Here is a 12,580-nt window from a genome sequence, read left to right as displayed (position 1 = left end):
TCATTAAAGTGAATGGCAGCTTTGTAGCAGATGATTTGTTTGGACTCGTGAAGAATAATTTGGAGATAAACCTACTGTGTTTTGAAATTTGATGTAGTCTCACCATATAGTAGATACCTCTTATCTTAATATGGAACTGAAAGATTTGGCACTTTAGCAGTCATTTTATATTGATTGATATGTATGCTTTATGTATGGTTTTTTTGGTGTGTAAAGGCTGAATTTAAAAAAGGTATTAGTAGGGAAAAGGATGCCTCTTTTTAACCAGTCAAAATCTAGCATTCCTCAGTGTCATGGTAGAATTTATGTTTATCCCTGGTGGGTGACTGGAATATAACAACATTCACACAGCTGTGTACAGTGATACCATCAACATATATTACCGTGATATGCTGTCTCTCTTCAATTAAGCGCCATTAAGCACTCAGTTAAGCTCCCTTTATGAAACAAATTGGAACTAATCTCAAATAATCCCCCCTCCCTTTCCGACTTTTAAGTGCCTTGGGCTCTTATTGTGTTGACTATAGTATACATGGTTTGATGAGGGTGTAGCACAGCATGATTTATGACCAGTACTAGTAGCGTATTAGGTACTTCGGGCACAGTGAGTTATTGGTTTATCAACAGGCAGATGTCAGGTGTAGAACACAGGTGTAAACACAATCAGTTGATTTTATAACACTTCAACCAATCATGTTGCCTCTATCAGGTAATATTGATGAAGCACTCTTGGGGTTTATGGCCGTGTCCTTCTGTCAAGACATGGGGTGTTTTGATTACATTGAACCAGTACATAATGTCCAAAGGGAAGGGGGACAAAGTGAATATGTTGAATAAACATGAGACTTGTGACGAAAATGTCAGTTTTGAGACATACTCCCCAACGCCCACCAAAATTTAATTGTGAAAATGTTAACTCCTTAAAGAGTCTCATTTATCACGCGAATCCTACTTCTCAATGATTTATAAAGCTTGTGAAACAGCAGTGCTTGCAAGCTTGTCATGTTAGGGGCTTTTTCACTCAGGTCATGTTTGTAGTACAATGGAGATGTCATTTGTTGTGTTTAGGAAAAGATAACAATATTAGTTGTTGTTTATAACCTTGCACTGTAAATCCCTGGAAAGGTGATTTTAAAGGATGCCATTTTGTGTAGGCTTGTTGGCCTGTTGTCACCCCATATCCACAAACTTAAGAATTTATATTTTTATCTGACATGAAACTTTTGAACTGCTACCTAATGAACAAAAGACTGCCTCTGTGGCCTAGTGGTTAGAGCGTATGCCCAGAGAGCTCAGCAGGAGTTTACCATGGAGCCTCCTCAGACACATTATGACTCTGAGCCAACCAGTCCTTGTTAAATCTCTGAATGCCGAGTGTCAGGCAGGGTAGCAAGTACCATCTTTTGGCGTCTTTTGGCATGTTTCCGGAGATCGAATCCCGAACTTCCCAATTCCAGGTAGACACTCTACCGTAGAGGCAGTCCCAGAGGGATATATAGGTAAGCTACAGATGACTGTTAATTAAGCCATCTGCAAGAGGGATTTGTGAGATTATTGATGTAACAATCACCAATGTTGAAACAACCAACACAATGACCTTTTATGATAATCATTTGTCGAATATCCTTTTAACTACCATGGTTGTTGTTGATGCTTCATGGATGGCTCAGCACTGCTTGTGTGATAAATTACCTTCTGGATGAGAGTCTTTCATTTGATCTGGACTGACTTTCTGAGAGCATTTTAGTCATATTGTCCTGACTGCAGGTGTCACGTAGGAACTTGGAGTTAGAATAGATCTCCCGGAATCTATGTTGGTCTTAAGAGGTGACCAAATGGATCGGTTGGTCTGGCTTGGCTGCGTGTGGATCGTTGCTCACAATATCAAGATTTGATTGACTGGTCCAGACTTGATTACTTACAGGCTGCCTTTGTAAAGCTTCATTTGCTGAGTGGTGAATTAAACAACGAACAAAGAGACAAACATGACTGCAGGCACCATGACATGGCCTACTTTCTCACATGAAATTGTCAATACACACTCAGCTTATTCAATCACAATCGGCTGAGCTCAGTGTGAATTATATTGCCGAGATCAGGCCATCTGTGGATAGTGCTCAACAGCATGGATCATTCTTACACTGTATCAACCACAAACAAAACTCTGTAACGATCAAATGGTCATATGATTTCCATATGTGGAAAGTGCATGGACCAGTCATGATCCCAAGACAGCTCATGATTGCTGCTTTCAGGGTATCACTGAGTACCTGCTACCAAACAGGACCATTGAAGATCTGGGTTAGAATTGATCTTCAACCCATGCTTGTAAGAGGCGACCGGGGGATCAGACTCACTCACTTGGTTGATACATGTCATCATATCCCAGTTGCGTAGATCGATGCTCATGATGTCAATCACTGGATTGGCGGGTCCAGACTTGATTATTTACAGATGGCCATCACATAAGTAAAGGGAGATTGCGATTATTTCAGAATGACAGATCTTGTAAAGTTGAAGGTGATATGGATTGTTTTAGTGTTGTTTTTAGTGTTTCCAAATCAATGATAAGCTGACATGTTAATTTAGGAAAAGAAACAACAGTTGGCTGGAAAAATATCTTCGAAATTGTCAATGGAAAGTTGCCCAAACAAACAAGTTTCTTTCTTCAGACCCAATCCTATGCTGAGCTCATTTCAAGATGGCATTGATGGGTGTTTTAAATCTCAGTCATAGATATCAGTGATTGTAAATGTCCTGTGGTTGATTCCAGGTGTTGGAGTATATATCAGTGATATCTGTCACGTTGATTGCTTGCAGGGGATCCAGAAGGGATTGAGTCCCCGGACTACAAAGAGACATAAACCAGATAGCGATGACGCTTCATCCCCACATCTCTCACCATGCTCACACACTCTTCAAATGCACTCTAATATTGCTGTGATAAAGAAATCTGTTACAGGAGAATCTATTGAAAGTGTTGGTAGCAGTTTTCTGGGTATTTACAGCCGAGTAACAATTGACTTACCTTTGCATGTGTTTGTAATGGGTGCTCCATTGTGGCAGGATAGGCTAACCTTTTGGCCCTTCCCTGGTATCATCACTATTTGATAGTGATTCACAGACAAATGCTTATGATATTAAAGTCTGAATAGTACAATTGATTTTTTTATCCCCCGCCCCAACGAAGTTGGCGGGGGATATAGAAATGTGTTCCGTCCGTGTGTGTGTGTGTGTGCGTGTGTGTGTGTGCGTGTGTGTGTGCGTGTGTGCGTGTGTACGTCCCGAAATCGTTTCCGGAGCATAACTCAGAAACCGTTAAATATTTCTCTACGAAACTTTGCATGTCTATCAGACTCATGCTGAACTGGTGCCTTTTGCTATTTAGGAATTCTATAAATTTTTATTTTTTACGTTTCCATGGCAACAAGTTGGACTTAAGTTCAATAAGGGTGCTGTTCGTTTCCGGAGCGTAACTCAAAAAACGTTAAATACTTTCTTACAAAACTTTGCATGTTCACCAGACACATACTGAACTGGTGCCTTTTGCTATTTAGGAGTTTTATAAATTTTTATTTTTTACGTTTCCATGGCAACAAGTTGGACTTAGGTTCTATAAGGGTGGTGTTCGTTTCCGGAGCATAACTCAAAACCCATTCAATCCTTTCCAACAAAAACTGTGCATGTTTACCAGACTCATACTGAACTGGTGCCTCTTGCTATTTAGGAATTTTAGAAATTTTTATTTTTCACGTTTCCATGGCAATAAGTTGGATTTAAGTTTTAATATAGGATTGGTTTACTTAAGTAGTATAACAAATAAACTGTTAAATATTTCCTTGCCAAACATTGCATGTCTATATATAAAGCGCATACTGAACTAGTGCCATTTGATATTAAGGAGTTTTAGAAATGTTTATTTTAGAATTTCCATTGCAGCTATTTTGACATGGGCTAATAGAAATGTTGGGTCAGTTACCTGGTTACCTGGTAACGTGTTAAAATGGGCGGGGGATATAGATGACTTTGTCAACTATACGCTTGTTTTAGTAGAGTTGCTTTGTTTGTTGTATTACGCCGCACTCAGTAATATTCCAGCTATATGATGGTGGTCTGTAAATAATCGAGTCTCGACCAGACAATCCAGTGATTAATATCATGAGCAATTGGGATCGATGACATGCATCAACCAAGTCAGCAAGCCTGACCACCCCATCCCGTTAGTCGCCTTTTACGACATGCATAGTCACCTTTTACGACAAGCATAGTCGCACCTTTTACGGTAAGCATGGGTTGCTGAAGACCTATTCTAACCCGGAATCTTCACGGGTCTTTTTTAGTGGAGATGTCTTATGATTATGGAAATGGCTTTGTCCTGTTTATTATCAGCCTTTTCAATTTTTTTACTCAAGTTTTATTCTGAAAGATTTAAATCATGAAATTTGAGCTTGAGTTTGTGAAATAAGGTTATCAAGTGTGTGTTTTTCTAAGTAGGGTAACTAAAAATCTTGATTAGGTTAGGAACTCATAAATCTTTAAAAGGGGAATTTCGATTCAGAAACTGTCTTTTATCTTACTACAATCTGCTGCACATGTTGGTCTGGTGAGCAAATACATTTATCAAAACTCTCCCACAACATACGGCAGATGTAAATGATACTATAGGAGTCCTTTTCTCTTACACCTGCACCAGAACTGATAACATAGGTTTAAGAAAATTTATTTAGCTGAATATTGGCCACTGTGGACCTTCTAATTTTCTTTTCTTATTGTTTTAAAGATGAGTTGATTTTATCATTAGGGATAAATTGTTATGTTTTTCTACAAAACATAGTCTCAGATGTGAGAAAGCTTGCCACAAATGTTGACAATACAAAGAATACAGGCCTTAGAAATGATTGATGTCTGAACAACACCACCACCAACAACAACAACAACAACAATAACAACAACAATCTTTGACCACAGGCATAAGACATATACAAAATGAACAAAAATGATATTGACAATCTTTCAAGACTGTTGTCATTGTAAACATCATCAGTTAAATCCTTACTTTTGACCTAGTATTTATCAACAATATCAATAACAGTTTCATATATTAGGCTTGAAATATCATTTTAATAGAACTCCCAAGTGTTGTGATAACACACACTTCTCAGATGTTCCGTACTTCTCATGTTCAAACTTGGCAAAAACCTCTCAACATTAACCAGAACTTTCCTTTCAGTGAAATCTGTTGAAATAGGTAACCAAAATACAAATGTTCTTCCGATGTAGACGTTACTTTCTGTTTGTGTATGTGAGGAGGTTTAGTATGTTGTTGCTGGCGCTGTCTCAAGCAGACAAGACACTTAATGCTTTATCTGTGTAGCCAGTCAATAGTATTTCCATTCATACTTGCTACATACAGTCTTGGGGTTTATGGAGCCATAACGCACATGAATACATCTCCCTGTGCAACTGGGGGAATTAATGTTTCTATCAACACCTTTAGAGGTGAGGTATTTTGGGGATGCCTACAGAAAATGTAGACATGAAATAAATGTCCGACTCATCTCTAAACAATCTTGAAATTACCACACTTTCCTACCTGTGAAAGGATGTGTTTGGATGTACTGCTGTCAGCATGAGCACAAAGTCGGTTTTATGTCCTGACTGGCTCATTTTAGATTGTCAATTAAGTTAATATCAGATACTGGGCATATGCTGTGCATTCAGGTAGTTCATAACCACAAATGGGGCGGTTGGATAGCCTAGTGGTTAAAGCCTTCGCTTGTCACGTCGAAGACCCGGGTTCGATTCCCGACATTGGTACAATGTGTGAGGTCCATTTGTGGTGTCGTGCCGTGATATTACTGGAATATTGCTAAAAGCGACGTCAAACCATACTCACTCACTCACTCACTCACTCACTCATAAACACAAACAGTTACCATACCAACAATATAAGCATCTTACATATTAGAGACTCACCGTTTGATATATAATTTCGGGAATTTTGTATAGAGACAGGACAGTCGCAAAACCAGATATTTGGGGGGGATTAAAACTATAAGCCTCAATTGTTTTTTAAAGTAACCCCTTGCAACAATACTTTTTTTTGTGGCAGGGGATTTCTCTTTGTTAACAGTCAGAAGCAACATTATTGGTCAGTCAGTCAGTTGTACATTTAAAGATATTTTTTCCATAAAAAAAATCATTTACCAGAAATTGCTCAGCTTCATATAAAGTATTTTGTTTCCTCATGAAGTGTCATGAGCCAATGACTCAAAGCCTGTTAAACGGCCAGACCTTCTCTATTAGTGTTATATTTTATCAAGTAAATCGATCACATTTTAATGATATTGACATTAATGTTTAAATGTAATGTAGGTCAGATTGTTATCAAGCTTTTTCCTGTTTACGTGACTTTCTCACCTGGATATGATGCCGTACTTACTGTAATAGGGGCTGGTGGTCCAAGGGCCACAAGGGTTAAAATGTGTATTGTGCATAGACACGTTGAGCTCCTGTATCAATTGCCAATCTCACATACAGATAGGAGGTCATGGATAATACATTGTATGTTTTAGCTTTCATCTCACAGACACTTGGTTGAAAACAGATTTATATATCCTAACCAACAGTTTTTCTTATGGGTATTTTCCAATCAGAGAAATCTAGTATATCTTGTATGAATGTCTTAGCTTTCATCCTCACCATTGAAGGCTTATATTGCAATGGGTTTCACCAAAGTGGTAAATGTCCTTGACCTGCATCAGTTTGGACTTTGCAACCACAATAAGCTGAGATGCTGGGATAAACCAAGGTTACACTCACTCACTCTAGCTCCATTACATTGAATGTAACATGTTTATTCCACTAGTCCTTTATGTAGTGATAACATATAGCAAAACCCTTACAAAAGGTCCTTTCTGCTGGTCCTTGTGAAAACCCTTAACTATTGGGGAATTTGGCAAGGACTAGTGCTAATTTCAATGCTGCACTGACAGCAACCAACAGCTGTATTGGGAAGATATAGAATTCCTTCAACAAGTTATTAGAGATAAAAAAAATATGAACATATATATGTGCTCAAATTTCTTACAGTAATATTTATTTACAGTTACAAACAGCATGCAATAAAATGACATGCTTCATTCCTTCCATATAATTACCACATCACAAGTAGGCTTGAGCATGTTGTACAGCTTTGACGTAAAATACATATGATTATCTATCTATTTCTTTAAGTATCATCTTTGTTGATTGGCAATTTGTTGATCTTGTAGAGATAAATCTGAAGAGATGCATATTTAACGAGGCCAAAAACAAAATATTCCTGTTTCAGGTAACCCTCCATTTCTTCACTTGCAACGCAACACAGCAGAAAACATAAAGAACATAAAGAACATAAAGAAACCACATTCTGCTAAAAATGTTTTGTTTTCATATATTTTTGTTGCTATAGCTCTTATAAACTACAAATTTGAAAAACAAGGCAACTGACATCAGTTCTAGACAAGCCATCTGTGTTTTACAGTAATTAAAAAAGTATCCAATAGAAACAAAAAACTATGCATTGACCCGTCATAGTTTTTGTTGGTGGTGGATTGTGTAAATATTCGGTTGCTGAATGCTGTGGTCAGTCTTGGCATTGTGGTGCATCGTCTTTTTCCCTTTCATGGAGCTTGGTCCAGATGGCCTTTATGCCATCATACAATACACTAATTTCAATATTAAAATGTCAAAAGATCATAAACAATATCTCTGAGTTTCTGGTGGGGAACCCCCTGAAGTAGTGTGTCAGTGTTTATTCCATTTGGCAAGTACGACCTCATACAAACATACGAATGTAAAACAAGAAGGTCAACTGCATGCTGGTTTGGCTGTCGCTGACTTTGAGTTTGGCAGCTATAAACTAGTTATTAAATTTTCATTCAACTTGTTAATGTTAATTATAATATTGTTTACTTTTTATTTCATTTTCATTTTCAGATCCACATATAAAGGTTGTTGGATACCCAGAGGATGTGGCAAATGCCAAAGACAAAATTATGGCTGTATTGGACACAAAGGTAAGCATGGTGTTAGTGCACAGTAACCTGAATTATTGGATTTTCCCTCCTGCCTGCCTCAGAACCTTACATCATAAAATAAAATGTGGTCCCTTTCTTTTTTGCTTCCTGGAATACACCTTGCAAGTAGTCAAACACCAAGCTTCATGGAATACACCTTGCAAGTAGTCAAACACCAAGCTTCATGGAATACACCTTGTATGTAGTCAAACACCAAGCTTCAGGGAATACACCTTGCAAGTAGTCAAACACCAAGCTTCATGGAATACACCTTGTACGTAGTCAAACACCAAGCTTCATGGAATACACCTTGCAAGTAGTCAAACACCAAGCTTCATGGAATACACCTTGTATGTAGTCAAACACCAAGCTTCATGGAATACACCTTGCAAGTAGTCAAACACCAAGCTTCATGGAATACACCTTGTACGTAGTCAAACACCAAGCTTCATGGGAATTACATCTGTCAGTGGTTAATGTTCAGTGATATCTTGATGAGTTTCTTTAACAAAATAAACTATGAAAAATAAATGGGCCCACCTCACATTCTTTAAATATTTGGGTTAAAATCGAATAAGTAATTCATTCTGACAGACTTCATGTGTATCTTTCTAAGACGATACTATATAATTAATTAGATTTTCTTCCTTGCCCGCCTCACAACCAGACATCCCGCCTCACATTAGTTGATTGTCCCGAAGTTGTGACAGATGGAGAAAATATCCACATGTGTTCCCTCCTTTATGTACTAGACGGAATACACAATGTACAAAGAGAATCTCTCTAGAGTGTCTTACGATATCACATCTATCAACACGAGTCGCTAAAAGATTATCTTTTATCACTGGTGTTGATATTTTTTCTGTCAAAAGACATGAGGGTGAGATTCTATTTATCGTACAAAATCATTGTTCCAACAGTAATAACCAGTGTCTTGAGCATAGAAAGTACAGCTAACCAGCTTCAGTTGAAGACAGATAAGTGATGTCATTTGATTGTGAAGTCATGGTAACTGAGGGTGTCACAATGTTCTGCAAAGTATTGTGATGCAATTTCATTGAAGCAGTAATTCTTAAGAGCTATCCTTGATTTCATGCAAGGCTTATCTCTGGTGGAAGTGACAGTTTGGAATGATAAATTGTCCTTTCAAACGTCCTGGCTTCATGGGAATCACATCCGTCAGATGGTAATGTTCAGAGATTTCTTGATCAGTTTCTTCAAATTGCACTATTTAAATATTTGGATGAAAATCAAATAATTAGTTCACAGTGACCATGGTGACCATAATACTGACCAAGTGAGGTAAAGGGAAAACTGTTTTTAATGAAGTTTTTTTAGCTTTGGTTTGAGGTTGGTGCTGGTGAATTTCTTTTCATTGTTATCAATTATTTAGCAAAACCATGTCATCACATCATCTCAAACACTATTATTATTATTATTATTGTTGTTATTGTTGTTATTATTATGTACAGATTAAATTTTAAAATTAGCTAAGAGGGTTTGGGTGATCCTGGCATAGTCAGGCTCATCATCAGCTCAGGGCCCTTGCCCCCTCTCTACACGCAGTCCAGACAGCGAATGGGACTTCTCCCAGGAAGCACTGCCTAGACAAACCCTACCAGAACTTTTCAAAGAATGTGAAGACTCCCCAACACTGCAGCCTTCTGCATTACCCAGATTACCAGAAGGGCAGTATTCCTGGTAGCAAACCTGAGTACTCTCCCAATGTCACTCAACAGATTGGGAGGTACCAAACCTAAGCCACCAAGAACAATTGGGAGTTTGAGAATTTGGTACTCGGTATGTAAGGGTGAGATTTTGAAAGGGAGGTCTGCGTATTTGCCATGTTTTTCCTGAATCTTGTCAATCACATTAGTGTCCAAAGGGACATAAAATTCAACAATATAAATGATTTCATTGGATTTATCAAAAAAGACAAAATCATGTCCGAGGCTGTATACGGGCCTATTCCATTCTTATTCTTATTATTATGTAATGGATTCATAGGTAATAACAATTCCATATGATCCAAGAGTAACATATGACATGGATACCCACAAATCATCTCTCATTATCAAATATATCAGCTTGTCAGTATTTACCTTTGATGTCTAATTGATATCATGCAATAAATCACAGCGGCATTTTACTTTGAAGTTGCATGCACCTTCATGATATAGACCCCCAAAAAGATTGTTTGAACAGGTATGAATATATTACGATATATTAAACCCATTTATCTGGGTACAGTTTGACCTGCTCTGACACAAATCTCATTATGCTGTCACAGATAGATCTCAGTCAATGATTATAAAAAGAGTCAGGGTGGATTACACTGCTAAAAACAGCTGTATACTGAAATTAGGTTCTGTTGATAGGATTACAAGTGCAAGATGATAGAAAATTGCAAGGTGTTTCTCGTCAATTTCATACCAGGTAATATTACTACCAGGTCTATCAGATAAACGCCGATCCCAGTTTAACATGTTTAAGGTCGTAGTATGTCAGAGTGAACTTTGTCATTGTTGTACCTTAGACAGAAATTGATAGCAGGTGTGTTTTGAGGATGTCAAGTGTCATTGATTGAATTACTGAAATGCACTTGAGGCTTATGCCATGTATGCATTACCTAGATGATAAGGAATCTCAAACAATTTATGTCAATTTCAACACCTTATGATCTTGTAATGTGAATAACATTCATTAAATTCTGCTTTCCTAAAATATAACAAAACCTAACACTCTCAGCACTTAATTAACACCTTATCAAAAAAATATTCCAGTGTTCATTATAAATTAATGGAAGAAATGCTTTTCCTTTTTGTTTTCAATATCTGTGCAGGGACAGTTCCTGAAAAAAACCAGTAGGGACCATAAAATACTTTTTCAGGATATTGTTTTTGAAATTGTGTGCTCAGTCTTCAATACAAACAAATATCCAAAAAAATATTCATGATCCCTAACTGTTTTGGTTCAGTATATATGATCATAAGTACACATTATTAAATAAAGTTGATTCAGCTATACATGAAATGACCCTGTGAGGATTCTGGGTTAGAATTGGTCACCAGCAGCCTATGCTGGTAGTACAAGGTGACATAAGGAATCGGGTGGTCAGGCTTGGCGACTTGGTTGGCGTCATCGTATCCTGACATCACTGGATTGTCTGGTCCAGACTTGATTATTTACAGGCTACTATCATATAGCTGCAATATTGCTGAGTGCAGCGTTAAACCTCAGACAAACAAACAAACAAACAAACAAACCCTCTTTGCTGCATATTTTATACTGATCTGTACATAATAATAATTCGTAAGAGGCGACTAACGTGGTGGTCAGGCTCGCTACCTTGGTAATGCATGTCATCGTATTCCAATTGCGTGGATCGATGCTCATGATATCGATCACTGGATTGTCTGGTTCAGACTTGATTATTTACAGGCTACCATCATATATAGCTGAAATATTGCTGAGTGCAGCGTTAAACAACAAACACACATGAAAAGTAAACTGCAAAGGGTTGTTCTTCAGGATAACCTGAACAATGAAATCAGAAGTGTGTATATCATATTCCGCAAGTCATAGCTGCCTGTGTTTATAAGACTGGATCAAGATAAAGCACACTTATACATGACAACAGAAAATACAGCACTTCAATGCTCAATCACTGTCATTATAGTTCTCGTTTTCTTAAAACCTAAGAAATTTGACCAGCCATACTCTCGAATAGTCCACTGATGAAATAGCATATGTATGAGCCAGGCTTGTTTTGATTGTCTGCCAATGTGGAGTATTACCTGTATAAACATTAAAGTTGCCCTCCATAAGGCTTGTAGCATTGTTTCCCAGGCTGTGCTCACATAACCAAATACTTGGTGTTTGTCTTGTGCCTAGACTCTTGGGGTCGGTTACATCTTGCTGAAGTCTACCCTCTAGTATACATGTATTTTACATTTCATCTGATGTCATTGACTTGTGGATTTGGTATGATATTAGATATTGTATATTTTGTAATGCAGCCTTGGAGTGAATGTGAAAATCAACATTCATAGTTTGAGGGGCCACAAGGCTTGATTCTGGACAGTTGCCTTGGTAGAGTCGTCATGTGGAGTTCATTTCTGGAGGTAGTTTGAAAGGCTATGAGTTTGGAAAACAAAATGATTTTGTCTCACTGACTGGTTATAGAAGAAAATAAAGAAATAAAATAATGTTATTTCAGTAAGATTTTGTGTAAAGTGACTTTAGGCCTTATATATATATTTTATGTTGGTTTATGAGACTGACCGACAAGAAACCAAACTGAAAGTAGACCCCCAAGTAATACAATGACTTTTGAGCCGTTTTTGTGGCTTACTCTGTTTTACAAGAGGAAAAGAAAATACAGATTGTATCTCCACTGTTCATTTGAAATGGAGGGGCGGTCGGGTAGCCTAGTGGATAAAGCGTTCGCTCGTCACGCCGAAGACCCGGGTTCGATTCCCGACATGGGCACAATGTGTGAAGCCCATTTCTGGTGTCCC

The 12,580-nt window shown here is 37.8% G+C and overlaps 1 protein-coding gene across 1 annotated transcript in view; it reads left to right on the top strand.

Annotated features, from left to right (window-relative positions):
* Nucleotides 1-12,580, top strand: part of LOC139468439 (protein bicaudal C homolog 1-B-like) — a 137,732-nt gene that overhangs the window by 59,974 nt on the left and 65,178 nt on the right. The window contains exon 4 of the mRNA XM_071250402.1: nucleotides 7,981-8,060. Within this exon, the coding sequence (XP_071106503.1) occupies nucleotides 7,981-8,060 (80 nt within the window). The remainder of the gene's footprint in view (nucleotides 1-7,980; nucleotides 8,061-12,580) is intronic.

This window comes from Haliotis cracherodii, unplaced genomic scaffold (assembly GCF_022045235.1).
Source record: "Haliotis cracherodii isolate W230 unplaced genomic scaffold, xgHalCrac1.p SCAF_2, whole genome shotgun sequence".
Classification (NCBI taxonomy): Eukaryota; Metazoa; Mollusca; class Gastropoda; order Lepetellida; family Haliotidae; genus Haliotis; species Haliotis cracherodii.
The sequence above is the reverse complement of the archived record's forward strand: the minus strand, read 5'-3'. Positions and strand labels throughout refer to the sequence as shown.